Here is a 25,702-nt window from a genome sequence, read left to right on the forward strand (position 1 = left end):
GGCTGCAGATTTGTAGTTCCTGTTGTTTTTGGTGTCTGCCCCGAGTGGGTAAGGTTGGTTCAGTGGGTTGTGTAGGCTTCCTGGTGGAGGGGAGTGGTGCCTGTGTTCTGGAGGATGAGGCTGGATCTTTTCTTTCTGGTGGGCAGGACTGTATCTGGTGGTGTGTTTTGGGGTGTCTGTGAACTTCTGATTTTAGGCAGCCTCTCTGCTAATGAGTGGGGTTGTGTTCCTGTCTTGCTAGTTGTTTTTCATAGGATGTCCAGAACTGGAGTTTGCTTGTAGATAAGTGGAGTTGGGTCTTAGCGTTGAGAGAGATCTCTGGGAGACCTCTCACCGATTGATGGCACATAGGGCTGGGAGGTGAAAGTGGTCCAGTGTCCTGAGCACGGCGCTCCCATCTCAGAGGCTCAGGCCTGATACCTGGTCAGAGCACCCTGTCAGCCACATGGCCTGGTATGTGCGGAGTCTCTTGTCTTTTGGGAAGTGCGAGGTGTTCTGCCAGCATTTAGTAGGTGTTCTGTAGGAGTTGTTCCACATGTAAATTTATTTTTGATGTATTTGCGGGTAGGAAGGTGATCTCCAGGGCTTATTCCTCCACCATCTGGAAGGTCCTGATCTGTAAATGGTTTTTAATTTAACATCTGATCATTTGAATTGGGCTTTCTAAAAATTTTATTTTGGGTATGTTTTGGTATATTTTAAGATTAATTCCTGGATCATCATCTTTTTTCCCCCCTCAGAAAGTATTGTCTTGCTATCTTGAAACTTTTTAGGTTTTATTTATCAAGAAGAGAAAGTTTTTATTATTTAATTTGTTGCCATGAGGGGAAATGATTCCTTTTAATTCAGCTGTAGATACGTTTTTTTTGTTTTTTGTTTTTGCGGTACGCGGGCCTCTCACTGTTGTGGCCTCTCCTGTTGCGGAGCACAGACTCCGGACGCGCAGGCTCAGCGGCCATGGCTCACGGACGTAGCCGCTCCGCGGCACGTGGGATCCTCCCGGACCGGGGCACGAACCCGCGTCCCCTGCATCAGCAGGCGGACTCTCAACCACTGCGCCACCAGGGAAGCCCAAGATATGTATTTTTATAAAGCTTAATTCATGAAGAATAATTTTAGGTAGAAATCGGGAAAGGTGGCCCGTGATTTGGCTCCTAGCTACCTCTCTGACCTTTTTTTTCCTACTTGTTTTCCTGGCTCCCCTCTATTTCAGTCTTATTGGCTTTGTTGATTTTTGGATATGCCAAACATATTTCTGTCTCAGGGCTGTTGTACTTATTTATCCTCTGCCTAGAACATTTCTTTCCAGACATTGAAAAGTTTTACTCTTTCATAAGAGTGAAACCTTTCATGAGGTTTCTTTCTATTTAAAAATCACATCTCCAGGGAGGCCAAGGTTTCTATGTCAGAAGGCAAAAGTTTTATATCGGGAGTCAGGTCATCTTTACCCCCTCAAACACTGAAAGGGCAACTTAAGTATTTAGGTCCTTTAGACCAGGGCTAGAAAATAGGCTAATCTAAAGAAGGGTAGTTTTATTGTTATAGTGCAGCCACATTCAGTAGAACTTTGTGCTATGATGGAGATGTCTGTATCTCTGCTATCTAGTGTAGAAACCACTAGCAACATGTGGCTCTTGAGCACTTGGAATGTGGCTAGTGTGACTGAGGCACTGAATTTTAATTAAAATTCAAATAGCCATATGTGATTGGTGATTACCATGTTAAATGACGCAAGTGTCGAAGAATGGTATAGTGCAGAGAGAGAGAGAGACAGGAAAAGTTTCTAAAAACAGGACTGAATGATCTTTAAATTTGAGAAACGAAGGAGTTGGATTAGATGATTTGGAAAGGCCCATTAGAGATCTATAATTGTATGTCCCAGTGAAGAAATTTGTAGGTCAAAGGGATTGACAGCTGGGAATACTAGGAAAGGCCTGTTTTAAATCCATGCAAAACTGACAAATAATAAGACTCATATTTGTGATTTAGCTTAATTGTATATAATAATTCTCTTGCACGGTAGAAAAAAATTTAAGGTATGACCCTCAATCATCTGTGAATGTTAGACTATCAAAGACATGGTAGGGGAAAAAGGAGTGTGATTAGACGCAACATGTGGAGGGAGGCTAGGCCATTCACCTGTTTTGAACTAAGGTATTTTCTACAACATTATGGTAACTTGAAATGGTGACAGCAAAAAATATAAGATCTGTTAGTAGCCAGATACCACAGATTGTAATAAATACTATGAAGGAAAAAAACCAGAGTGGTGTAGTAGGGAGTAAATGAGGCTGTACGTAAGGTGAGGGAAAGCCTCCTGGAGAGGGTGATTGACCTGGCGGTTGAAGGATTCAGCCAGCAGAAGCTAGGGGAAGAGCTTTCTAGGGCCGAAGGAATGCCAAGTGAGAAACCCTAAAGTGAGAAAAACTTGTGTGTTCCAGGTGCAGAATGGTTGTGAAGGCAGGGTGGCGGGGTGGGGGGGCAGCAGGGTAGTAGGTGTTTTGAGATTGGAGGGATAGATAGGGCACTGATGGTGTAGGGCTATTTAGGCCACAGAAGGAAGTTTGAATTTTATTGTAAAGGGTTTTAAGCGGAGGTAAAACTTGATTTGACATGTTTTGAAACGATCACACATGGGTTGCTATGGTAAGCATAAGTGACACTCTTTCATAAACTAGTATTTTCACCTTTAGGAAGTGTTATTAACATTTGTTAAATTTTAGTAGCTTTGCAACAGTATAACAATATATAGTCAGTTAACTTATTTGACTTAAATTGCAAAAGTGGAAATGAAAGTTGCAGGGTTTTTTTTCCTTGAAAAGCCTTGTGAATTCTGCACAATTTTTCGTTTTCAAATTCTGAGATCTTTTCAAGTTTAAATTCACATTAAAAATGTGTTTCTTAATGCTTAAACTAAAAACTGATTTTAGTAATGTTATGAAAGATCATTCAAAGGTTTTTATCTTTTTCCTACTGTAGTATAAGTAAGGGTTTAATATTTTAGGTTTCTTTTCTTAGGTAAACTTTGTCCCTGTTTTAATTTTAGTCTGTGCATGCTGGTACCCTGGTTTTACCATGTGTTAGCTGAGTATCTTTGGGAAAATTATTTTCTGTAAGACTTTGTCTTTATCTGTGAAATTGGTGTAATAGTAATATCTATCTCTTAGGGCTGTTCTGAGAATTGAGTTAATAACCTAGCAGAAATTAGGTGCTTTGATTATTGTTAAGTATTAGGAATTCACAGTGTTGTTGAATGCCCGAGGTACAGTTGATTCTCATTATTTGTGAATTCTGTATTTGTGAATTCACATACTAGCTAAAATTTATTTGAAATCTCAAAATCAGTACTTGTGGTGCTTTTGTGGTTATTCATCAACACAAATAGAATGAGGAGAAAATTGAGTTGCTTGATAAGTTCATTCTCAGATGAGTTCAAACAGAGCAACGCTCTGCCTTCTTATTTCAGCTCTAATGGTGTAAATAACTTTTTTGTGTGTGGTGTGTCGAGTGTCATGTTTTTTGCATTTTTGTGCTTTATGTTGGTCGTTTTGCTCTTTAAATTGGCCCCCAGCATAGTGCTAAAGTTCTGTCTAGTGTTCCTAAGTGTTGGAAGCCTGTGATGTACCTTACAGAGAAAATTCTTATGTAAGATAAGGTTCATTCAGGCATGAGTTGATCATGCTGCTGGTCATGAGTTTAATGTTAATGAATCAATAATATATACTAACTAAGGTATTTTTAAACAGAAGCACACATAAAACAAGGTCATATATTTATCACTTGATGAAAGTGTTATGACCAGAGGCTCATAGGAACCTAGCCCTGTGTTTCTTCCCTAGGAGCAGCGATTTCAGTATTTAATAATTCAGTCTTCATGGCAAACTTTATTGGACATAAGTACTACAGATAATGAGAATGGACTGTTTGTTTTTAGTGTCAAGGTTAGAAGTAATTAAAATACCCAGATAGTTAAGAAATATGTTGTATTTCTAATTACATTGAAAACTACTGTGACCTTACTCTGAATAATTCAGATATATACCTGGCTTAAATTAGGAGTCCCTAGAGTCTTCCCATTCTTACTGAGTTGATCAATATTCTTCAAGATTAGAGAATGGTAATTTTTGACACTAATAGAAAATATCTGCTCTGTTTTTTTTTTTTAATTTTTTTATAGCTGGGTGTTTCCCTTAGCAGTTTGGGAGCTATACCAGCAGCAGCACTAGACCCCAATATTGCAACACTTGGAGAGATACCACAGCCACCACTTATGGGAAATGTGGATCCTTCCAAAATTGATGAAATTAGGAGAACAGTCTATGTTGGCAATTTGAATTCCCAGGTAACTAATATAAGAAGAAATTGAGTGGTGGGACCTCTTATTCCTTTCCCTTTATTAAAAATCGTATCAATTGATAAAGTAGTATTTACCTGAATTTTTTTAAAGAAGAATATACTTTATTAAAGTGTTACTTTGTTTCTTCAGACAACAACAGCTGATCAGCTACTTGAATTTTTTAAACAAGTTGGAGAAGTGAAGTTTGTGCGGATGGCAGGTGATGAGACTCAGCCGACTCGGTTTGCTTTTGTGGAATTTGCAGACCAAAATTCTGTACCAAGGGCCCTTGCTTTTAATGGAGTTATGTTTGGAGACAGGCCACTGAAGTAAGAAACACTAAACAAAGAAATTTTAATGATTTTGAAAAAATTTTGTGGTTTTGATGTAATGCAGTTTTTTTTTTCTTTTTAATAGTAATTGGCAGTTTGTGGAAAGGAAGACTTTGTGTTAAGTATAAATGAAACACATGAGATATTTACCATTTTAGCCTTTAAATTAAAGTTACATTTGAAGGCATCTTATTTTCTATTTCATAAGGTCTAATTTAAAGTTAACATTTTCATACCGTACATATTGATTGTAGGTCTTTTTCCATAATCTTTAACAAGTTAGGTTGGTTTTGCATTATTACACTAGACTAATGGGCAGTTTAACATATGGGTAGAACTTACAGTAATATAGTAATAAGAATTTTGGTAAATCCAAAATTTCAGGAAGAAAGTACCCAGAAATGTTTTAAATTATACATTTTAAGGTTTGCTCACATCCTTGTTTGCAAAATGAAAAGTTGATGTAGCCTTTCAGGTACTCAAGACCAGAAATTCTATTTCATGCACATTATTGAGGCACCAATTTTATCTGAATTCTGTAGATAATTGCCTTAATTATACAGTTTGATCAGGAGTCTGCTATTAAGGGATAAGAAACTGTTCTTAGTGAATGCTGTGTTTTCACCATGGTGAAGGGAGACACACCAAATTCATTTATGTGCATCAGAGAAACCACTGTTACCCATAAAGGAAGAGTTTTATCAGATTCCTCCCATATTTGAAGCTGTATGACTAGGCCATGGTCCAGGGTGGATTAAAATGGTGCACATGATATATAGGTTCCCTTTCATCCTCCCAGGGTGCAGAGGTTATCAACAAAATTTTATAATCTTAGAAGTGATTCATTTTAATATTGGTGTCACCTTTTTAATTTATTTATAACTCTAAGCTGTGAGGAGACGCGGTTGTCCTGGCCTATTTAGGTTGTTAAAGAAGTTAAGGGTTCAGTTTTTCTTTTTTTCCCTTGCTTTTTGCCTTTGTTAGCAAGAGATGATGGCAGATGGGAATGAGATAAATCATGGTTTTGAGGTTGGTTTTGGTTATTCTGTATTTAGCTATATTATTCTAAATGTGCTTTTGAGATGTCCTCAGATTTGTAAATATCTGTATCATATAAACAATTAGTTGTTTCATGTTTTGTAAAATATGGTGTGTATTTGTGATATGCTAATATTTTTAATTTAGAATAAATCACTCCAACAATGCAATAGTAAAACCCCCTGAGATGACACCTCAGGCTGCAGCTAAGGAGTTAGAAGAAGTAATGAAGCGAGTGCGAGAGGCTCAGTCCTTTATCTCAGCAGCTATCGAACCAGGTAAGGCCATAGCGTTGTTACATAGGTCATAGTTGAAGATCATAGAATCTTAGAGCTGGAAGGAATTTTAGAAATTATCTGTTCAGTCCCTTCATTTTACAAACAAGAAGACTGAAACTCAAGAAAGAGTAAGTGACTTAACTAGTGTTAAAGGTTGAAGAACTATTTAGCACAAATATCTTTTTCCATGATACTGAATTGAGGTACATTAGCTTGAGTTAATCACTTCTTTATATTTTAATAGCGAAATCAGTACGCAGAACTGATTTGCTTAAAGCAAAGTGTAAATATTATTGTGAGGCTAAAGACAAGAATAAATAGTTTAAATGTTATGATTAAGCAGATTCACTTTTCCTTCAAAGTTTTAATTTTAAAAATAGAAAAGAGAGCCCATGAGTTAAGAAAACTACAGAGCCTGTTTTAGCATGGTAAAGGAACACCCTTTCAAACTTTTGTGTTGCTAACTAAAATTAGAAATCCAACCTAAAAATGTCTAGATGGTTTTTTACATTTGAGCAAATTTTCTAAATTAGAATTTAAGCTTCAATTCTAGGAAAATAAATGGAAAAAGGATTTAAAATCACTGTCATAGGAATTACAGACATGTTATAATCGTACATTATGGCAGCAACAAAATACTACGAACAGCTGTTTATAATCATCTGGTTTATATGTACTGCTGCAGGGTGGCTGCACTCAACGAGTTTATGCAATGACTTTCTTGGATGTTTCTGAAGGATAATTGCACAGGAGGAGGATGTACAGAGAGTAGGCCCCTTGCACTATATGTGGTACATTCCACTTGTGCCTGATTATTAACTGGGATCTTTAATTGTTCTGAGCTTACACTGCAAAGTGGTTTTTTCCTCCCAGAGTCTGGAAAGAACAATGAAAGAAAAGGCGGTCGATCTCGTTCCCACACTCGTTCAAAATCCAGGTCTAGCTCAAAATCCCGTTCTAGAAGGAAAAGATCACAGTCAAAACACAGGTGAGAATTTCTACTGTCATATTTAAATTTTTTCGGTTTTGTATTTACAGTGGTTAAGATTTTCTGAGTTTTTGTCCAAGTATCAGCGTGTAGAAATTTCACTGGTGTTCACCAAGGAGCATGGTTACCATTAGATATTGCTTTAATTGTAATGCTAAAGAATGAAGTTTTATGTAATTAATATATAATTTCAACTAATTTTTAGTTTTAGAAGTTGGTTTTCTATCTTAAGATGTTCTATTCCTGATTTTTCTAAGAGTAAACTAGTCTCTATACAGAACTGGCAGAAATTTTTCATTCTTCATAAAGGGAACATCTGATGCTGAAAATATTGCTGAAGTTGTTGCAGCTTTTTTGTTTTTTTCTTCCCCCACTTTCCTCAAGGTCTGGGGAGCACCACCCCAGATCTTGATTTCAAGTAGTTACCCTTCTCCAATACTGTGTGTCAAGTGGGGTACTTTAAATCTTTGTACTCTTGGTGATAAGAGCCTCAGAGCCTCTTCCACCCACTTTGGGACCTGAAACATAGGAGTAACTTGCAGCTTTAATTGCAACTGTTGTGCTTAAGCTCTATTTCTGTTCTGTTTATCTTATTTTTGAGCGTGGCTTTGTCATTTTGAAGTTCTTTTAAAATCTTTTGTGTTTGGTGCAAAGGGGATCTCAAGATATAAACTTGCAACACCATCTTGATTGGAAGTAACCTAAGAGTCATGTCTAAAATAAGTTTTATTGTCTTCTTTAAGATGTGAAGGGGGCTGTTACTGAAATGTAAACATGTATGCAGTGGATCCTAATTGCATGTTACATGTGCATACATACGCATACTCTCTAAAGAGAAGAGGCAGAGAAAAGTGTGTGTGCGTGTGAGTGTGCATGTTTGTTGGGAGTATTAGAGAAGGAGGAGGATTTGAGGGGAGGGAAAAAAGGAACCAGTATGCCCTATGTTGAACCTCACCAGCAAGCTCAGTTTAGTCTTGATTTTCTGTGCTAATCAAGATTGAGGTAATGAGATAGGAAAATACGATCTTCTTTTTTTTAATTTATTTTTTATTGAAGTATACTTGAATTACAATGTTGTACAGCAGAGTGACTCAATTATACATATATATATGTTCTTTTTCATATTCTTTTCCATTATGGTTTATCACAGGATACTGAATGTAGTTCCCTGTGCTATACAGTAGGACCTTGTTGTTTATCCATTCTATGTATACCAGTTTGCATCTGCTAATCCCAAACTCTCACGTCTCCCCTCTCCCATCCCCCTCCCCCTTGGCAACCAGCAGTCTATTCTCTATGTCCCTGATTTTGTTTCTGTTTCATAGATAGGTTCATTTGTATCATATTTTAGATTCCACATGTGATATCATATGGTATTCGTCATCTCTTTCTGACTGACTTCACTTAGTATGATAATCCCTAGTTGCAGATATTCTTAATTAGACTTTAGCAAACTATACTTCAGCTCTCTACTCGTGTATATGTCTCTACTATTACTTGCAGAATTCCTTTTGGAATATGGTTTTAATCTCTATCTCTATCCAAGGCCTTACAGTAAGGCAAATTCATGTCCAAGGGAAGGAAGTTGTTTCATGTACAAGGAATAAGACAGTGTAGCAAAGCCAGAATTGGAGAAGGAAAGTGGTATAGAATCAGTGGTACTAGATTATGGATATTTCTATAGGTCAACAGGGTGGTGAAGGTAAAGGAGATCAAGAAAATCCAGAATTGAGCTGAAGAGTAATAACTTTTCTGAGGAAGAAAAAGAGCAATGACTTAAATCTTACTTTGTGTTATAAGGGCCATGCTCCAAATCTAATACCTTAGTGGTTTTCTAAGGCAGAAAAAAAGCAAAATTTGATTATTAACATTTTTTCCTTGATAATTTCTGTGAAGCTTTCTCTGTTGGGACAAATAATTTAACTAAGGTTTTTACTCTTATCGTTTTCAGTATATTGGGATATTTTCCCTTTCCAAGGGTTAGTGGAGGAAGGGTTATTCTGTCTAAAATGAAATTTGTTAATTATTCTTATTCATGGGAGTGATTTCATGGAGGTCTATCTAATTATGTAACATTAGAAATTAATTGTTCTTGGCTGGCGCGCACACCCAAACACGCCCATACACACAGGCACACCTCGTTTTATTTTACTCTGCTTTATTGTGCTTCACAGATATTGTGGTTTTTTAACAAATTGAAAGTTTGTGGCAGCCCTGCATTGTCAGATGACAATTAGCATTTTTTAGCAATAAAGTATTTTTAATTAAGGTATGTACATTGTTTGTTGCACACTTAATACACTAGAGTATAGAGTAAATATAAATTGTATATGCATTGGGAAGCCAAAAAATTCCTGACTCGCTTTATCGTGATACTCCCTTTTTTGCGGTGGTCTGGAACCAAACCCACAATAACTCTGAGGTATGCCTGTATGTCTTTTTTGTCAGCATATACTGTTTTTATACATGGTGTATATAAACACAAGAAGCCTTTACTAAGGTCATAAAGAAATAAAAAAGAGGATGAGTTTTGTTGAAAAGAAAAGAAATTCCTCACCCAAAACCATTTGACTTATGGAACTCCCTCCCCCTCTCCACCGGTAGGGGATGGCAAGCATTTCTCGGTTTCCCCTCCTCTTCTAGTGGGATTGGATACCCTCAGCTCTGGCTCTGACCCACTAGACCTAGCAGGAGTGTGGGTTGCAGGAGCCCTTGTTCTTGAAGCCCCACCTTCTTAGTGTTCTGATACTTCTAGAACTTTCCCCTGACTCTTTCCCTGTTCCTTCTTCTTTCTGTAGGAGGGAGGAAATAGTTATTTGTTACTATGACCTTGGCTAGAACTGGGAAGATGTGTTTCCACTCTGTCCAAATTTTTATATGTGTTTTTTTCATAGGGACAGTGTTAGAAAAGGTGGGTAGTAGTACTCTATTATATTTTAAAGTTAAGTAACCTTTACAGACCAGCATAGGAACTATAAGACATTTTATAATATTTTAATGGGAAACAGCTGACTTACAAATGAACTTTGATGCAACATAATGGTAAGTTGCTCTTTATTTACAATTTAACTTATAAATGCAATTTTGTACATCATGTTAAAATGACAGCTGCTAATGATAGCTCAAATCTTTATCTTTGGTTGGATTAGATTTGCTCTTGACTTGAAGCTTTTAGCTTTCCTAATAGAAAACTTGTAGGCAACTAGTGGGTGAGACAGACATGAAGTATTTAATGTCAAAATTGAAATACAATAATTACTCTTGAGCAGTGACTTTCAAATCTGAGGACCCACAGGATAAGGTGGGAAGCCAAGTGGTCAGTGCTTTTTTATTATTAACTTTTATTTGTTATGGCTATGGTTAATTTTCTTAAAGGAGTTTATTTAATTAAGATTGGAAAGTGCTATTTGAAGCAAACAAAATTATTATTTATTTTTTTTAGCAAGGTTAACTAGAATAGAAATCTTAAGACTTATTAAGTACATAGAAGCAAAGGCCCTTTAAAACATTATTACCCTCATGTGAATGTCTGTAAATGGACTAAAAATGTTATAAGTTTTTAAGTTTTCCCCTGATAGCTACTACTTGACCCTTGTGTCTCTTAGGTTATTAGTGATAAAGGTTTCAACAAACTACGAATTATCTTCATATATTAAAAATGAGGTATGAAGATAAGTGTATAATAGATGAGTGGTTCAGTTGAAAATTAGCTGTTGGAAAACAAATTTTAACTAACTGAAAAATGTGTTTTAAGAACAAGATCATTACTTAATTGAGGATTGTCTGGAGACTTCTGGTTTCATGGCATAGCACAAGCATTTAACTATATTTTATAGATATTTGTTTTAACTTAATTCATGAAGATATTACTATCAAGATGAGTTTTAATTATATAAGGCATACTTGTAGATGTTCATTTGACCCCTTGGAATAAATAGAGATACAATTTAAAGTTTTCATTTATGTTAATTGTTAATAATGGTGATGATGCAGATATTGAGATAGGATTTTTAATCATTTGCCCTGCACTCAAAACTGTTAGGCAGTTTTCCGTATATCATCTGTTCCAATTCTCATGACAGTTCTAGGAGGTATAGGTATGATTCTTACTCCACTTCTTAGATGAAGAAACTCAGGCTTAGAGAGGTTGAGTGATTAGCCAGAGTTCTCACAGCTATTGTGTGGCAGAACTGAGAGTCAGAGCCAGATTGTTTAACTGCGAAGCCGGTGAGTCTCATCACTTTGTTGTTTAAGTTGTATGCCTTCAATTTGGTTACATTTAAGTAAATAGTTCCTAGGATACCTCATTATGAAAAATGTCATGTTGTATAAGCTATTATTTCAGTTGGGAAAGGAGCCTAGAGAATTTCAGAATTTAAAAAAACAGTTATTTTTCCTCCAAGAATGCCAGTAATAAAGGTTTCTTTTAATAGCTTTGTTTAGGTAATAAAATCAAGGCTTTGCAAATTCAACATTTGCTTATATTTAGCTTTAACTCACGAGTAAGATGTTTGGTTTCCTGTCACACTAGCACCATCATTAGTACTGTGCTTCCCTATGCATTCTTCTTAGTACGTGTTATGACAAATAGCACACAGTCATTTATAGAAACCATTGAACCATATAACCACTACTCCCTGTCAAAGATAAGTTATAGCCACAAGCAGTAATATCACATGCAAGTCAAGAGTTAAAGACAATTTTTGGTATGAAAATTTGGACCATGGGAGAAGTTGTCTGTTCTAATTGAGCCATGTAATATTTAGCAAAAGAAAGCCACACCTGAAACTGTCAACTTAAGTCTGACATAGGAAATAACTTAAATTCTTTTTCTGTTTCTGTCTTTGTGTTCTGGACAATGAAATGTCTGGTGAAGTTTTCAATAAATAAATTTATGTCAGATAATCTAATTTTGAAGCATTATGTAATAGAGAATTTAAAAATATTGATAAATACTGTCAGGATTGGTTTTAAAATTCTCTTATTTGAAAGACCTTAAATATTTATAAATTGAAATTCTAAGAATAAGTTTTGATATTCTAACAATTTGTCTTTCTTTAGGAGTAGATCCCATAATAGATCACGTTCAAGACAAAAAGATAGACGTAGATCTAAGAGCCCTCATAAAAAACGCTCTAAATCAAGGGAGAGGCGGAAGTCAAGGAGTCGTTCGCGTTCACGGTGAGTTTTTTGGAAATTAAGGGTAGTTTTCTCATGACCTCATATGTTAAAAATCTGTTGTTTAAATTTTTAATGAAAGAAATTAAACTTTTTTCTGATTGTTTCAGTAATGATTTAATATCGATTGTCATTGATTTGAATCTGATGGTTAATATGACTCATGTGATTTCCAGACTAAATTCAGCCTGATAATTGTTTCATTTAGCAGCTTCATGTACACATAAATTATTTAGAAATTTATATGTAATGTCTTACAGCTATTATACATTGTTTTGTGTTGATAATTGTTGAGGAAAGAGAATGACATGGTCCTTGTTGGGGAGTCGAATTATTTTAGTTGTGAATTTATTTATTTACTTTTGTTTTTAAAGGGACAAAAGAAAAGACAACCGAGAAAAAATCAAGGAAAAGGAAAGAGTGAAAGAAAAAGATAGAGAAAAGGAAAGGGAAAAAGAGAGAGACAGGGAAAAGGAACGTGAAAAAGAAAAGGAACGGGGTAAAAACAAAGATAAAGACCGGGATAAAGAACGGGAAAAGGACCGAGATAAAGACAAGGAGAAGGACAGAGAGAGAGAGCGGGAAAAAGAGCATGAAAAGGAACGAGACAAAGAGAAGGAGAAGGAACAGGACAAAGAAAAGGAACGAGAAAAGGACAGATCCAAAGAGATAGATGAGAAAAGAAAGAAGGATAAAAAGTCCAGAACACCACCCAGAAGTTACAATGCATCAAGAAGATCTCGTAGTTCCAGCAGGTTTGATAATGCTTAAAGTTTTTACCAAAGGGCTTACTGATGACAAACGAAAACATAAATTTTAACTGGGGGGAAAAGATAATTGTGCACAAGTGGAATCAGTACAATAGTATCAGAACATTTCCCTCTGATAGCAGAGTAAACATTTCTCTAGCAGAGGGATTGCTACAGTATTGAATCTATGAGGAGGAAGAGAGAATATTGGCCAGAATTACTTGAAAAGTTAACTGTCCTTTGTAATCCACTATTTTAACCTGGCAGTGGTGTCAGTGGCTGCTGTTGCTGCTGCTTATTATTTTCTTGGAGGGTGGGATCGCAGGGGCAAGTTTTTTGTTTTGTTTATGTAGAGAAATTGACTTCTTAGGCGTCTATATTTCTTTGGAATGATGTGGTAAATTTTAATATATAAAATTATTTCTAAAGTTACAGTATTAGTCCTTTTCGTCACCTAAGTTCATTTTTACTGCTCTACTTTGTTGAATACATGACGTTTAAATTTTGGTTTTCATTTATTTGTTGTTAAGGATTTGCTTTTTTCTTAGGACTGTTTATTAATAGGTACACTGCCACCAGGTGGCAGCAGGTTGCCATAGTAACATCAGCAAAATGAGGACCTTCCTTAATTCAAGATTATCTCAATCTACATCCGTTGCTCCAGATGATATTGTGACTATAAATAAATGGAAGTTCCTAAGTTGTGTTAAACTATATCTTAAAAATACTTTAAAAATATTTTTTTGCAAGTTTTAAAGATATTTTAAAATGGTTTTTCATAGAACATAATTTCTGAGACAATGGACTATATATTTCCTAAATTTTTTAACTTTGTGTTTTAACAGCTTATTCTTAATACTAGTCTTTGGCTAGTTAATAGAAGATAATTGCAAGCATTTATTGAGTGCTTTACCATATGCCAGGTTTTATGTCTCAGCAGAGTTTTTCATGACTGATCTTATTTAATCTTCACAGTAAGCCTGTGAGAAGACTGTTATCATGGTTTTAAAACATGAGGAAACCAAACCAGAGGAAATTTTCCATCTGCTCTGCACTTTAGTTAGAAGTATAGTAGTATAGTAGCTCTTCTCCTCTCTTTAGAGATTAATTGAGGACTTTAACCAGTACTTGGTACTGGCTTTAAAAAAATGCGTCAGAAGGGGCTTCCCTGGTGGCGCAGTAGTTGAGAGTCCACCTGCTGATGCAGGGGATGCTGGTTTGTGCCCCGGTCCAGGAAGATCCCACATGCTGCAGAGTGGCTGGGCCTCTGAGCCGTGGCCGCTGAGCCTGTGCGTCCGGAGCCTGTGCTCCGCAACGGGAGAGGCCACAACAGTGAGAGGCCCGCGTATTGCAAAAAAAAAAAAAAAAGCGTCAGAAGTATATAGTTGAAAGCAACAGTATATGTTAAAATGTGACTTCAAATCAGTAGGTCATTGCCATATTTCAGCACATTGAACCAAAACCTGAAGAAATTAACTCATTTGCTGTGGGTATCAGTTGAGCCTTGCAGACTGCATCTTTATTGCAGTTATTTTATTGGTTGTGTTTCACACATTCCTTTGTGTTTGTGTGATCGTTTAGATATTGCCCTTCACAACACCAAATAATATTTCGATTCCTTTTTAAAAAATTAATTTTTATTTTTTGCTGCTTTGGGTCTCCATTGCTACACGTGGGCTTTCTCTAGTTGTGGATAGTGGGGGCTACTCTTTGTTGTGGTGCGTGGACTTCTCATTGCGGTGGCTTCTCTTGTTGCAGAGTATGGGCTGTAGGTGAGCGGGCTTCAGTAGTTTTGGCACCACGGGCTTTAGTAGTTGTGGCATATGGGCTCTAGAGTGCAGGCTCAGTAGTTGTGGCATGTAGGTGTAGTTGCCCTGCGGCATCTCTCCGGACCAGGGATCGAACCCGTGTCCCCTGCATTGGCAGGCGGATTCTTAACCGCTGTGCCACCAGGGAAGTCCCCTCGATTCCTTTTAAATTCAGTTGAATTTACTTTTTCTGATGACTTTGAAATGTTTATAATTTTTTCATGGGTCGTTTTAAGTCACTTGATATTTAAGAAAGTGTAGATGTTCACATTCAGTTCTTAGGTCTTAGATAACCTCTGGGGCCTGGAGAATAAATGTTGACTAATGTTAGTTCCTAAAGGTTCAGCAGTTTGGAATGTTTTATGCTTTCAGAAGAGCTTGCTGAAGAGTTACCATTTCTTATCTTTTAGCATTTTTCTTCCTTTAAGGTGCTCTGATTTGTTTAGTGAATGGGAAACCTCTTAACTGCCCAGAATAATAGTCTACTTAATGTTTTTATTTCCAACATTGTCTTCTGAGCTACATTTTTAAGGAAAAATTTTGATATTTAAAAACTTTTAATGCTTGGAATTACAATTAATAAGGATGAGACCATCAAAGGGAAGGAGAACATATTTACTGAGCACCTGCTGTGCACCAGACACTAGGCTTGGTATTTCACAGGTATTATCCTGATCCTCAAAACTACAAGGCTCGAGTTATTATCTCCATTTTTCAGTCGGAAAAACTGAGGCTCAGATAAAGTAATATGACCCCAGTCGTACAGTTGGTAAGATGTGGAACTGAAATTTAAATGTAAGCCTAATCAACTCCAATTCTGCATACTAGAGCTGACAGCTTCTTTCTCGACTAACTGACATTCTAGCTTCCTGTCTGTCCAGCCTTAGCTCTCATTATCACTAACTGGTAATTATTAGATGTCCATCTGTACATAGTGCTTCCTGAACATACAGGTAAAGAGTTACACTGTTGAAGATGGAGCAGCCATTTTGTGTAAACTTAATGTCTGGAATACACTGATATTCTCATGCTATGAAAAAAGTACTTCTGGTTCTTGTGTGGGGTAGGGAGGTGCTGTTACAGAATGGCATTGATTAAATGGAATAACATCATCTAATTTCCATATTAGGAAGTATAATTTTGGGGTGACTTGGAAATAAAATTGGGTAAAGGAGGAGAGAACCTTAGGTAGAGTTGGAATTGATTTATTTGTGTTCTCAAAGTTCTTGAGCTCTTTTGGTGGTAACATCTACTGTGTATACCACATATGAGCATTGTCTAGTTTTTTATTTTACATATGAAAAATGTACACAGAACGTTTCATTAGCCTAGAATCAGCTTACTGAGGTGATAAGGAGAACTTGAATTCTGGAGGATTTGGTTGTTTCAGCTATGTGGCCACTAATTATCAGAGCTTCTTGTGAGATAGGTCATTGGCTACATTAATCATTTAATAAATATACCCTTATACCTCGTCACCTGAATAATAGACATCTTGAAATTCATTGTTTCTAAGTTGACCACCCTTACAAATGAAGTAGTTTATTAGAGTATGCATCATTTGGTAATGTGTTAAGCAAAATAGTTTTTAATAATAATAAAACTGTTAATCTATTTAATAATTATTTTTGACTTCATCATGTTTAAATCCCAGGTTTTAAGTAATTTCCTTACATCTAAGCAACTTGTGCGCTCAATTTTAAATGAATAGAACAACAATAATGAAATGGTAGGTTAAGGGGGTAAAAGCAATTTCTCTGTCAAATGAATTAATGTTTAGAGACATTCTACATACTTGGGTTTAAAAAGTTCACATTTTGCAAGCCCATTTACCTTTCAGTTCTTGAAAAGGGCCTGTTACCTTGTTAAAAAATAATCCACAGTGGGGCAGCAAGGAGCTAGATGCATGACAAAGGATCTGATAAGCAACACATGCTTTAGGTGCTGAGGAAGAGCATGTTTGACTTGAGAGAGAATGTGAAAGAAACATCCATTACTATTTTTTCTACTCAAGAAATCAGGTGAAAAGGAGGTCGTCTACCCTTTCTGATATGAAATCTTAGAAGATGTTTTCATTGGTCTGTAAAATTTACAGTTCATAATTTGACCTGTACTAGAATTAGATAACAGACCATTTTCATGAAAGACATTAGTTTAAACTGGCCTGTAAAGAATACTATTCACTTGAGAGCATTAAGGACCCATTTGATTTTGTGTATTTGTATTATCTTTTATTTAAATTACTGTTTTTTAAAATGACATATTTTTGACTTCCAGGGAAAGGCGTAGGAGGAGGAGCAGGAGTTCTTCCAGATCACCAAGGACATCAAAAACCATAAAACGGAAATCTTCTAGGTCTCCATCCCCTAGGAGGTAGGTTGAAAGCATGTGGTAAAACTGAAGAGGAAGCAGGGGGAAATTTTTCTCTTTTCAGTCTATTTTTTTTAACTTTATATTTTGAATGAGTAATATATAATGTCTTTACGTGGTTTAGAAATCCAGAGAGTATAAAAAGTTATATAATGATAGGCCTTAACTTCCACCCAGGTGTCCATCTACCCTGTTCCCACAAGTAATGACTTTATTAGTTTTTTTTGGTATATCCTTCCAGTTTTGCATATAGGTACAGATGAAAATATGTAATTTTTATTTTCATCTTCTACAAAAGGTAAAACAAAATATACATGGCTGTACAATTTGCTTTTGTCACTTAACTACCAGGAGAACTTTCTGTATTTATCAGAAAGTACTGCTTCATTCCTTTTTACAACTTCATGAACTTCCATTATCTAGCAGTACTTGGTTTATATAACCAGCCTGCAGTAGAATGGGTTTTCTTAATTTTCTTTTTATAAATTATGTAAGTCTGTAATGAACAGCTTTGTACGTACATAATTTTGTAATGTGCAAGTATGCAGAGAAAATTTTCGTAAATGGTATTTATTGTTGGGTCAGAGGGTGAGTGTGTTTGTAGTTTTGAGCGATTTCCTTCCCTATTGTCCTTCATAAAGATTGGCAGCAGCTTGTACTTTAACCAGCTATGTATGAGAATGCCTGTTTCCCTATAGCTACTGCAGATTGTTACCAAAGTTGTGTATTTTTGTCCATCTGATAGATGAGAAGTGGTACCAGTATATAGTAATTTCCGTTGCATTTTTCTTAAGAGTAAAGGTGACCATCTCTTCATATATTTGAAGGCCATTTGTATTTCCTTTTCTGTGAGTTGTATAGGTTGCCGATTTTTCATGGAGTCTGTTTTTGTGGGGGGTTTTTTTGGTTTATTTTTTCCTATTTCCAGGAGTTCTTTTTGTATTAGGGAGATTATTCTTTAGTGATTTGGTTTCAAGTATCATTCCTACTTTGTCATTTCTTCTTAGAAATTGTTTATGAGACTTGATTTTATAGAGATTTTTGATTTATGTATAGTTTAATTCCTCAAGTTTTTTCTCTTGTGACTTCTACATTATGAGTCTTAAAGGTAAAAAAATCTTTCCTATTCCAAGGTTATAATAAAATTCCCCCATTGCTTCTTCTTGTACTTTTATGCTTTTAATTTTTGCATTTACGTCTTTGATCCATTAGGAGTTTATCCTTGTTTGCCATATGGTACATTGATTCAATTTCATTTTATCTTTCTAAATGCTTCTTTGTTCTTCCAATATCATTATTAAAAACTCAATTTTCCTAACACTAATTTGATGTATTTCCTTTGTCATATACTAAATTTTTCTGTCTGTGTTGTAGTCTATTTCTGGGGCTTCTCTGCTGTTGGACTGGTTTGACTGATGATTTGTGTACCAGTAGTGCCCCATGCTTTTAATGATTCAGATTGTATAGCATTTTTAAATATTTAGTAAGGCCCGTTCTTCCCCATACTCCTCATTGCTCTTTTTATGAGCTTTCTTGACCATTCTTGTGTGTTTATTTTTCTGTTTGAACTTGAGTTAGTTGTCTAGGCTCTAGAAATAAAACCTACTGATAATTTGTATTATAGTTGCATTACATTTATTAATTAGGGAATTGATGAATAGATTATTAAAAAATAAAGCTTTACAAAGGTGAGTCTTTCTATCCAGGAACATGGATGGCCTACTTATTCAGGCCATCCTTAGTGTTTTTTCATGAATGTTTCATTGTTTATTTCATACAGATTTTATGCATTTTCAGTTTATTTTTAGGTATGTTTTACTTCTTTGTTCTTGTAAATGAGGTCTTTCATTATGTCATGTAATTGGAGATTGGGTTTGTACATAGGAAGGATATTGATTTCTGTATGTATATATTTTCATCCCACTATCTTACTGATGGGTCCTAAGTTTTCAGTTGGTTTTCTGTGGTTTTCTAGGTATAGAAGAGAAACTTTTAAAAAGCTTTCCCCAGGTAGGAGGAGCATGTTTCCCAGCAGGGCTCTTTTGTTTATTTGTTTGTGGGTTATTATTTTTAGGTGAGAATAAAGGAAGGCGTAGGATATTTAGCAGGTAGGCCAATTTTTTTTTTAATACTTTGCTCGTGAAAGTCAAAACTTTTCTCAGTTGTGAACTCAAAATAGACAAAAAGGTGTATTTATATTTGCAAAGTGTCACTTCCTTCCCCATTCCTTTTACTTTAGTCTGCATCCACCCTCTGTAAGTGATCAATTATTTATCTTTCCTTGTGTTTCTTTTTGCAAAATTAAGCAGATACATGTCTTTGAATTTCTCCTTTTCTTCACAAAAGACAGCATTCACTATCACTATATACACTGTGTGTGTGTGTGTGTGTGTGTGTGTGTGTGTGTGTGTATGGTCAGTGACTATACATACCCAGCCCCACTTCCATCCTGAGTTATTTTTTACTTTTTTTAATTTTTTTAATTTAATTTAATTTTTTTAAATAGATCTTTATTGGAGTATAATTGCTTCACAATACTGTGTTAGTTTCTGTTGCACAACAAAGCGAATCAGCCATATGCATACACATGGCCCAATATCCCCTCCCTCTTGAGCCTCCCTCCCATCCTCTCTATCCCACCCCTCTAAGTTATTGCAAAGCACCGAGCCGATCTCCCTTTGCTATGCTGCTGCTTCCCAGCAGCCAACTATTTTACATTCGGTAGTGTATATATGTTGATGCTACTCTCACTTTGCCCCAGCTGTGCCTTCCCACCCCATGTCCTCAAGTCCATTTTCTATGTCTACCTCTTTATTCCTGCCCATCAGTACCATTTTTTTTTTTAGATTCCGTATATATATGTTAGCATACAGTATTTGTTTTTTTCTTTCTGACTTACTTCACTCTGTATGACAGACTCTAGGTCTATTCACCTCACTACAAATAACTCAATTTCATTTCTTTTTATGGTTGAGTAATATTCCATTGTATATATGCGCCACATCTTCTTTATCCATTCACCTGTCGATGGACATTTAGGTTGGTTCCATGTCCTGGCTATTGTAAATAGTGCTGCAGTGAACATTGTGGTACATGTGTCTTTTTGAATTATGGTTTTCTCAGGGTATATGCCCAGTAGTGGGATTGCTGGGTCATATGGTAGTTCTATTTTTAGTTTTTTAAGGAACCTCCATACTGTTTTCCATAGTGGTTGTATCAATTTACATTCCCACCAACAGTGCAGGAGGGTTCCCTTTTCACCACACCCTTTCCAGCATTTATTGTTTTTAGATTTTTTGATAACGGCCATTCTGACAGCATGAGGTGATACCTCGTTGTAGTTTTGATTTGCATTTCTTTAGTAATTAGTGATGTTGAGCAGCTTTTCATGTGCCTCTTGGCCATCTGTATGTCTTCCTTGGTGAAATGTCTATTTAGGGCTTCCGCCCATTTTTTAATAAGGTTGTTTATTTTTATGCTGTTGAACTCCATGAGCTGTTTGTATATTTTGGAGATTAATCCATTGTCTGTTGTTTTGTTTGCAAATATTTTCTCCCATTCTGAGGGTTGTCTTGTTTATGGTTTCCTCTGCTGTGCAAAAGCTTTTAAGTTTAATTTAATCCCATTTGTTTATTTCCGTTACTCTAGGAAGTGGGTCAAAAAAGATCTTGCTGTGGTTTACGTCAAAGAGTGTTTTTCCTATGTTTTCCTCTAAGAGTTTTAGTGTCTGGTCTTACATTTAAGTCTTTGATCCATTTGGAGTTTATTTTTGTGTATGGTGTTAGGGAGTGTTCTAATTTCATTCTTTTACATGTAGCTGTCCAGTTTTCCCAGCACCACTTACTGAAGAGGCTGTCTTTTCTCCACTGTATATGTTCTTGCCTCCTTTGTCATAAATTACGTGCCCATATGTGCGTGGGTTTATCTATGGGCATTATATCCTGTACCATTGATCTGTATTTCTGCTTTTGTGCCAGTACCATACTGTCTTGATTACTGTGGCTTTGTGGTATAGTTTCAAGTCATGGAGCCTGATTTCTACAACTCTGTTTTTCTTTCTCAACATTGCTTTGGCTGTTTGGGGTCTTTTGTGTTTCCATACGAATTGTGAAATTTTTTGTTCTAGTTCTGTGAAAAATGCCACTGGTAGTTTGATAGGGATTGCATTGAATCTGTAGATTGCTTTGGGTAGTATAGTCATTTACACAGTATTAATTCTTCCAACCCAAGAACATGGTGTATTTCTCCATGTGATTGTCATCTTTGATTTCTTTCACCAGTGTTTTACAGTTTTATGAGTACAAGTCTTTTGCCTCCTTAGGCAGGTTTATTCCTAGGTATTTTTTTGTTGTTGTTGCAATGGTAAATGGGAGTGTTTCTTTAATTTCTCTTTCTGATTTTTCATTGTTGGTGTATAGGAATGCCAGAGATTTCTGTGCATTAATTTTGTATCCTGCAACCTTACCAAATTCATTGATTAGTTCTAGTAGTTTTCTAGGGGCATCTTTAGGATTTTTTATGTATAATGTCATGTCATCAGCAAACAGTGACAGTTTTAATTCTTCTTTTCCAATTTGTATTCCTTTTATTTCTTTTTCTTCTCTGATTGCCGTGGCTAGGACTTCCAAAACTATGTCGAATAAGAGTAACGAGAGTGTACATCCTTGTCTTGTTCCTGGTCTTAGTGGAAATGCTTTCAGTTTTTCACCATTGAGTATGATGCTTGCTGTGGGTTTGTGATAGGTGGCCTTTACTATGTTGAGGTAGGTTCCCTGTATGTCCATTTTCTGGAGAGTTTTTATCATAAATGGGTGTTGAATTTTGTCAAAAGCTTTTTCTGCATCTACTGAGATGATCATACAGTTTTTATTCCTTAATTTGTTAATGTGGTGTATCATATTGATTGATTCACGTATATTGAAGGATCCTTGCATCCCTGGGATAAATCCCACTTGATCATGGTGTATGATCCTTTTAATGTGTTGCTGGCTTCTGTTTGCTAGTATTTTGTTCAGGTTTTTTGCATGTATGTTCATCAGTGATATTGGTCTATAATTTTATTGTTTTGTGATACCTTTTTCTGGTTTTGGTATCAGGGTGATGATGGCTTTGTAGAATGAATTTGGGAGTGTTTCTCCCTCTGCACTTTTTTGGAAGAGTTTGAGAAGGATCAGTGTTAACTCTTCTCTAAGTGTTTGATAGAATTCGCCTGTGAAGCCATCTGGACCTGGACTTTTGTTGGAAGATTTTTAATTATAGTTTCAATTTCATTACTTGTGATAGGTCTATTTATATTTTCTAATTTTTCCTGGTTCAGTCTTGGAAAATTGTTCCTTTCCAAGAATTTGTCCATTTCTTTGTGGTTGTCCATTTCATTGGCATACAGTTGTTTGTAGTAGTCTTTCATAATCCTTTGTATTTCTGCAGCATCATTGTGTTTCTCCTTTTTCATTTCTAATTTCATTGATTTGTGTCCTCTCTTTTTTTCTTGATGAGTATCGCTAAGGGTTTATCAATTTTGTTTATCTTCTCAAAGAACCAGCTTTTAGTTTTATTGATCTTTGCTATTGTTTTCTTCGTTTCTGTTTCATTTATTTCTGCACTTTTCTTATGATTTCTTTCCTTCTACTGACTTTGGGTTTTCTTTCTTCTACTTTCTCTAGTTGTTTTAAGTGTAGGGTTAGATTGTTTGAGATTTTTCTTGTTTGTTGAGGTGAGATTGTATTGCTATATACTTGCCTCTTAAAATTGCTTTTGCTGCGTCCCATAGGTTTTGGGTCATCGTGATTTCGTTGTAATTTGTTTCTATGTAGTTTTTTATTTCTTCAGTGATCTCTTGGTTATTTAGTAGCACACTGTTTAGCCTCCATGTATTTGTGTTTTTTACAGTTTTTTTTCCTGTAATTGATTTCCAATCTCATAGCGTTGTGGTCAGAAGAGATGCTTGGTAGGATTTCAGTTTTTTTAAATGTTCTGAGGCTTGATTTGTGAGCCAAAAAGTGATCTATCCTGGAGACTGTTCCATGTGCAATTGAGAAGAAAGTGTATTCTGCCACTTTGGGGTGGAATGTTCTATAAATATCAATTAGATCTATGTGGTTTATTGTGTCATTTAAAGCTTGTGTTTCCTTATTTATTTTCTGTTTGGATGATCTGTCCATTAATGTAAGTGGGGTGTTAAAGTCCCCTACTGTTATTGTGTTCCTGTCGATTTCTCCTTTCATGGTTGTTAGCATTTGCCTCATGTATTGAGGTGCTCCTCTGTTGGGTGCATAAACATTTATAATTGTTATATCTTCTTCTTGGATTGATCCTTATATCATTATGTAGTGTCCCTCCTTATCTCTGTAATAATCTTTATTTTAAAGTCTATTTTATCTGATGTGAGTATTGCTACTCCAGCTTTCTTTTGATTTCCATTTGCATGGAATATCTGTTTTCATCCCTTCACTTTCATTCTGTATGTGTCCCTAGGTCTGAAGTACGTCTCTTATAGACAGCATATATACGGGTCTTGTTTTTGCATCCATTCATCCAGTCTGTGTCTTTTGGTTAGGTCATTTAATCCATTTACATTCAAGGTTATAATCGATATGTATGTTCCTTTTACCGTTTTCTTAATTGTTTTGGGCTTGTTTTTGTGGGTCTTTTTCTTCTCTTATGTTTCCTACTTAGAGAAGTTTCTTTAGCATTTGTTGTAAAGCTGGTTTGGTGGTGCTGAATTCTCTTAGCTTTTGCTTGTCTGTAAAGGTTTTAATTTCTCCATCGAATCTGAATGAGATACTTGCTGGGTAGAGTAATCTTGGTTGTAGGTTTTTCTCTTTCATCACTTTAAGCATATCCTGCCACTCCCTTTGGCCTGCACAGTTTCTACTGCAAAATCAGCTGATAACCTTATGGGGATTCCTTTGTATGTTATTTTTTGTTTTTCCCTTGCTGCTTTTAATATTTTTTTCTTTGAATTTAATTTTTGTTAGTTTGAGTAATATGTGTCTTGGTGTGTTTTTCCTAGGGTTTATCCTGTATGGGACTCTCTGTGCTTCCTGGACTTGGGTGACTATTTCCATTCCCATGTTAGGGAAGTTTTCCATTATAATCTCTTAAAATATTTTCTCAGACCCTTTCTTTTTTTCTTCTTCCTCTGGACGTAATTCAAATGTTGACTATTTCCATTCCCATGTTAGGGAAGTTTTCCATTATAATCTCTTAAAATATTTTCTCAGACCCTTTCTTTTTTTCTTCTTCTTCTGGACGTAATTCAAATGTTGATGTGTTTAGTGGTGTCCCAGAGGTCTCTGAGATTGTCTTCACTTCTTTTCATTCTTTTTTCTTTATTTTCCTCCTCAGCAGTTATTTCCACCATTTTGTCTTCCTGCTGTATTCATTCTTCTGCCTCAGTTATTCTGCTATTGATTCCTTCTAGTGTATTTTTCATTTCAGTTACTGTGTTGTTCATCTCTGTTTGTTCTTTAAGTTCTTCTAGGTCTTTGTTAAACAATTTTTGTATTTTCTCAGTCTGTGCCTCCATTCTATTTCCAAGCTTCTGGATCATCTTTACTCTCATTACTCTGTATTCTTTTTCAGGTATATTGCCTATTTCCTCTTCATTTATTTTGTCTTGTAGGTTTTTACCTTGCTCCTTCATCTGTGACATATTTTTTTGCCGTCTCATTTTTTTTTATGAGTGTGATTGTGTTCCTGTCATACTGGTTGTTTGGCCTGAGGCTTCCAACACTCGAATTCTTAGGCTTTTGGGTAGAGCTGGGTCTTGGTGCTGAGATGAGGAACCCCATGAGACCTCACACTGATGAATATTCCCTGGGGTCTGAGATTCTGTTAGTGCAGTGTTTCGGACTCGGAGCTCCCACCACAGGAGCTTTGGCCTGACCCCGGGCTCGTGGACCAAGATCCCGCAAGCTGCCTGCGGTGCCCAAAAAATAAGAATAAATATAACAAAGTAAAAAATAAAATTAGACTAGGAAACTAACAGATATGTTTGGAAGAATATAAAAATACAGATGAATCAACAACTGGAAGGTACATCAGTACCACAATAGTAAAAAAGGAGGAGGAGGGAAAAGAAAAATAAAAAAAAGCGGGGGAGAGAGGTCTTGGCTGTGGAGGGTGGGGCCTAAGCAAAGGCGAGGTTTGGGTGGTGGACGGGGCCAATGCTTAGGACCCCCAGGGCTGGAAGAGGCCCTGGGGGCTGTGGGGAGCTGGCTTTTAGGCCCAAGGAACAGAAGGGGCCCAGGAGTGCCCCCCACCCCTGGTCTCAGAGGGCAGGGAACCTCACCTGGGAGCCCAGCAGGCTTCCTGGGCTCGAGTGGGCAGGGCAAACACCCTCCTCTCCTTTCCCGCTTCTCCAGTCTGGGAGGGTCCCTCCCGCCTGCCTCTCCTGATGTCCCCAGCCTCCCTCCTATGCCCCCAAGGACCCATGCGTCCTGGAGGGGGTTTTGGAGGACAGGATTGGCCTGGGAGCTCAGTAGGCTCCCCGGGCCTGAGTGGATGTGGCAGTCATCTGCTGCTTCCGGAGGGCTCCACCTCGCTGCCTCTCCTGATCTCCCAGCCTCCCTCCTATGCCCCCAGGACCCAAACTGCTTGGAGGGGGCTTTGGAGGGGAGGCAC

The 25,702-nt window shown here is 36.5% G+C and overlaps 1 protein-coding gene across 4 annotated transcripts in view; it reads left to right on the forward strand.

The window, feature by feature from the left end:
- SREK1 (splicing regulatory glutamic acid and lysine rich protein 1) overlaps positions 1-25,702 on the forward strand; it is a 51,354-nt gene that overhangs the window by 19,972 nt on the left and 5,680 nt on the right. For 3 of the 4 annotated variants that reach the window (XM_029216572.1, XM_029216573.1, XM_029216574.1), the window contains 7 exons: positions 4,178-4,342; positions 4,487-4,665; positions 5,854-5,984; positions 6,858-6,972; positions 12,034-12,153; positions 12,525-12,905; positions 16,985-17,080. In XM_029216572.1, the coding sequence (XP_029072405.1) occupies positions 4,178-4,342; positions 4,487-4,665; positions 5,854-5,984; positions 6,858-6,972; positions 12,034-12,153; positions 12,525-12,905; positions 16,985-17,080 (1,187 nt within the window). Of the gene's footprint in view, positions 1-4,177; positions 4,343-4,486; positions 4,666-5,853; positions 5,985-6,857; positions 6,973-12,033; positions 12,154-12,524; positions 12,906-16,984; positions 17,081-25,702 lie in introns of those variants that run through there. The other variant, XM_029216575.1, reaches the window with a different exon arrangement.

The sequence above is a fragment of the Monodon monoceros genome, unplaced genomic scaffold (genome assembly GCF_005190385.1).
Source record: "Monodon monoceros isolate NGI ecotype Baffin Bay Population unplaced genomic scaffold, NGI_Narwhal_1 Super_Scaffold_12, whole genome shotgun sequence".
NCBI classification, from domain to species: domain Eukaryota; kingdom Metazoa; phylum Chordata; class Mammalia; order Artiodactyla; family Monodontidae; genus Monodon; species Monodon monoceros.